Source organism: Rhagoletis pomonella, unplaced genomic scaffold (genome assembly GCF_013731165.1).
Source record: "Rhagoletis pomonella isolate Grant_MI unplaced genomic scaffold, Rhpom_1.0 Rhpom_scaffold_14611, whole genome shotgun sequence".
Taxonomy (NCBI): Eukaryota; Metazoa; Arthropoda; class Insecta; order Diptera; family Tephritidae; genus Rhagoletis; species Rhagoletis pomonella.
In genome coordinates, this window is record NW_023473133.1 from 1 (window position 1) to 3,871 (window position 3,871).

General features: G+C 38.4%; 1 protein-coding gene across 2 annotated transcripts; it reads right to left on the bottom strand.

The window, feature by feature from the left end:
* Window positions 1-44: 44 nt before the first annotated feature.
* Window positions 45-3,448, bottom strand: LOC118757128 (ubiquitin carboxyl-terminal hydrolase 5-like). Of its 2 annotated transcripts, XM_036491866.1 has the most exons (4): window positions 3,338-3,443; window positions 2,775-3,278; window positions 2,185-2,714; window positions 45-2,129 (listed from the first exon to the last, which is right to left on the bottom strand). In XM_036491866.1, exons 2-4 carry the CDS (start codon window positions 3,262-3,264, stop codon window positions 714-716), a joined length of 2,436 nt encoding a protein of 811 aa, XP_036347759.1. In that variant the 5' UTR covers window positions 3,265-3,278; window positions 3,338-3,443; the 3' UTR covers window positions 45-713. The 2 variants fall into 2 exon arrangements, with proteins under 2 accessions (XP_036347759.1, XP_036347758.1); XM_036491865.1 differs by having other exon boundaries at window positions 2,775-3,448.
* Between the last annotated feature and the right edge of the window lie 423 nt (window positions 3,449-3,871).

The window sequence follows — 3,871 nt, forward strand, 5'->3', positions numbered from 1 at the left end:
GATGAGAAATTTATGTTGCTTCATAAAGCACACTGTCTGCTTTACACTCCCGATAACGAGCACTTCGGTATTGTGCCACTGGAAGGCATGTATATGTCGAAACCAATAATTGCATTAAATAGTGGCGGACCAACGGAAACGATTGTGAATAATTCTACAGGATTTTTATGCGAGCAACAACCATCAAAGTTTGCAGATGCAATGCTGCAGTTATATAAGGATGATCCCTTGCGTGAACGAATGGGCGTGATGGGGCACAAGAGAGTGCAACAGAAATTCTCATTTGAAGCATTTACCGACAAACTCAATAATATTGTGGAAACCGTCATCAAACCGGTCTGGACAAAGGAGAGTAGCAAGAAAAAAGATGCATAAATACGAGGCGAAAAATTAACCTGGCCGTATTAAAAGGTCGTTTAATAGACACGCCGTAATCAAAAACCGCTTAGGCTTTATGACTAGTGCACATTGAAATATAGAACAAAAAAAAAAACAAGTAAGATTTGCTAAATTTACTCGATTTATGTTTTTTTTTCGTCACTGCGTACATTTATTAATTCAACTGCGATGATAAGCTATATTTCTTGATGTATTAAAATTGTTCAGTTCTTTGCATTTAATACTAAGTGTCATAATTTAAGAATTCAATATTTAAATAAAGGCAAGTTCTTTTAAAATGCGCATTTTTTACTAACCACCTCTAATTTGTCATATTACTCATATCGCTTATATAAATATAAATAGCCGAGATCTTTTGGTGGATTTTGCGAAAGTGCTACTTTGCTATCGTTGAAGATCACCCATCGTCCATCTTTTTGTATGTGACACACATAATGACCAACTTGGGCTGATGTTCCCATGTGAGAAACGAAAGCTACAAGCTTATATTTTCCTACACCATCACGGTATGTTTTTTTCTGCGTAGTACCTGTATCTGTACTGACATTACTTGGGGTGTTTTCATCTGTGTCCATATCGTCGGCATGTGAGAAAATCCAATCTGTTGCACGTTCAATATTGCCATCGGTTGCTTTCAATGCCTTAGTCGCTTGACGCTCTTCAAAGCCCATACTCATTAACATAGCTACACTTTCAGGATTCGCTGTGAATTCTGCTGCTTTTCTACCGCCCATTCCATCTGCAGGCAAAACAAACGGTTCTGAGATGTCTGCATCGCCAATATGCTCCATGAGCCAATTGGAAGCTGCTTCTAAACTAATATTTTTAGTATGAAATACCGCACGCTTGCAAGCTTCGCGTGGAAATCCCATTTGCATAAGTTCGCCCATTAGATTTTCATCAAACGAAAACTTGGGCTTTTCTTCCGTTTCTGGTAGTGGCTGCTCATTTGGTTGCATACCAGAGGCGCGCCAGTTGCTGAGATCTAATTCATCTGGCATATCAACCGAAACATCTAACTTTTTTGGGACCCAATCGGCGCCGAGTGTGAACTTGCGCAAATGCAACATTAAGAAATCTGGCATATTCCCAAGCCGGGTATTCTTTCTGGCAGTGGTTATGCAGTTTGCAGCCGACGAGTAGAATTGGTCAAGTACTTCAGGTGCGAAAAAGCGTTCTAAGCAAGCTTGTAGAGGCACTTTGTGGCGCACTACATTTTTGTCGCTGCTATTGTTTTTGCCTTGAGCGGCTTTACGCTCCAAATACTCTTTGACCTCGTCTAAGTTTGTAGCTTTATCTAAGGGTATTTCCAATGGCAAACAAAAGTCATCACGATGTGTGTACTTTACCTTTTTGCTGCTCATGCACTCCACACGGTCTTCCAAATTGATCGTGAGACTTTCCACAGGATTCGGTTCATTGCGCGAATTTCGCTCGATAATGTTGATAAGATGTAGATAAAAATCATAAGCATCTTGTTGCTGTTTCGTACTAAAGTCGGGATGATTTTTGCCAATGACATTTTTGAACATAGCTGGCGAAATGCCTGTAGACTCAGAATCAAGTGAATTCTCCGAAATGCTGCTGTATTTGCCTGACCATATGCCATTACCCAACTTAGCCATTTGTATGTTAAAATCATTTGCCGGATCTGAAGGAAATGCGTTAAAGTATTTTTCGGCACCGTCTCCTACGTATCGCTTGATGAAGTCGGGCAGTGTAAATATTACCTGAAAACAGTTTTTAAATGTAAGTGATTTGGTAACGGTTTGGCATCGCACTTACCTGCATTACACTGTTAATGTAACACGAGTTGCCGAGGTTTCTCATACCCGTATAGCCTGGACCAGCCAATGGCTGTAACTCGCTATCGCTTTCGGTCAACAGTGACCATTCACCAATGCGTTGATTAATTTCTAGTTCCAATTCAACCATAGTCTTTTCACTCTTTTTCATCGCTGCCATATTAATACCAAAATGAGCAAGATGCTTCTCCAGATGTGTGTCAATAACCATGTCATCCTCTGGATATGAGAAAACGTCAGATTTTCCATCAGCAGTTATAGTACCCAGTTTGACAGCTAATGGATAACCCATTTCCCGATAATATTCTACAGCATGATCATTTCCACCCGAACCATCGAAAAATTTACGCCCACAAAGAATAGAGCCATCGGTTAAGTTGAGCCATAAATTATTTGTTAGTTCACATTTTTCGCATTTCCAGCCGGACGGTGGTATTTTCTTGCCATTATCTAGCTGGATTAAATTATCTGAATACTTGGACACTTGACGTACTTCACCATCCCAAGTACCTACAGACATGAAACACTGATTAAAAAGCAAAATTCAAAATATTACACTTGAAAACTTACCAGCTAGCGTTTGTTTTTCTAATTTTGCTATAGCGGATTCTTGTGCTAGAACTGCTTCAACTGATTGTGTTACCAGCAGCGGCAATTGTTCATCAGGGAATACCAATTTCTTATCAATATCCGGCATTACAACAATACTATACGAATCTTTAATGTCGTATTTCTTTTCGTTTGCATCATTGTAACCTCCCTCAACGCCTATAGCTAACCGGGTTATTTTGCGTTCAGGTCCTCCTTCATCAGCGCAAGCACCACCAACATTTTCTTTGGGTGTCTTAATGCGATGTATATGCAAGAATACTGTATTTCCAGTCTTTTCAGCATATCGTTTGACATATGCTTCGCCAAAGCCCAGAAAGCTGCTTAAACTCACGTAAAGTCCTGTAGGAGTTTCTGGTGTATCATAGGAGTAGACGCACTCATCTTTATAAATGGGTACATTATCGCATGGTACACGAATTTTCGCCAATTGTTTCTGCAACTGTTCCATCACTTTGTAAATAGCTGGTAACGTTTTAATCAATTACACAACAAATATATTGCGTTTAATGTAAAATATTTACTGCGTATTTTACCCTAAATTACTATAATTAAATGTAATATCTGTACAACACAAGTATTCTCGCAATTATTCAGCAATTTAACAAATTATGCGTCAATGCAAATGTTATTTTAGGAATTTGGCATTTGAAACGGTTTGGGAAGCAATCGGAACATGACAGAATGGCAATGGCTATAATTTGAGACAAATTCGATTAATCGATCATAAAATAAATAAAAATTGAAGACCCCGCCAAATAGAAAATCTTTTCTGCGTCACAGCGATTCCTTTGACTAAAGATAAAATTAGTCGAGAACGCAGAACGTATACTTAAACGCAGTCTGTATACGCAAAATTTTGTCGATTACTGGAGCCCTCAGTGTTGCTTACTACAGTGTTGCCACTCTTCAATGCCTTTTCATAAACTTACCCTTTCAACCACAATTTTTCGTGCTATAATAAAACTATAAACTACTTAGTTTTCAACAAAAACCTTATTTAATAGTAAATTTCAAATATTTTAAACATATTTCGAATAGGAACTTATAACTTTTTT

What these genes read in the sequence shown, in the direction of transcription:
- LOC118757128 (XM_036491865.1), bottom strand. Translation starts at nt 3,264, where the DNA reads ATGGAACAGTTGCAGAAACAATTGGCGAAAATTCGTGTACCATGCGAT. An exon ending in AGAAAAACAAACGCTAGCTG is followed by an intron (nt 2,715 to 2,774) that starts GTAAGTTTTCAA and finishes TCATGTCTGTAG; the next exon opens with GTACTTGGGATGGTGAAGTA. An exon ending in ACATTAACAGTGTAATGCAG is followed by an intron (nt 2,130 to 2,184) that starts GTAAGTGCGATG and finishes AACTGTTTTCAG; the next exon opens with GTAATATTTACACTGCCCGA.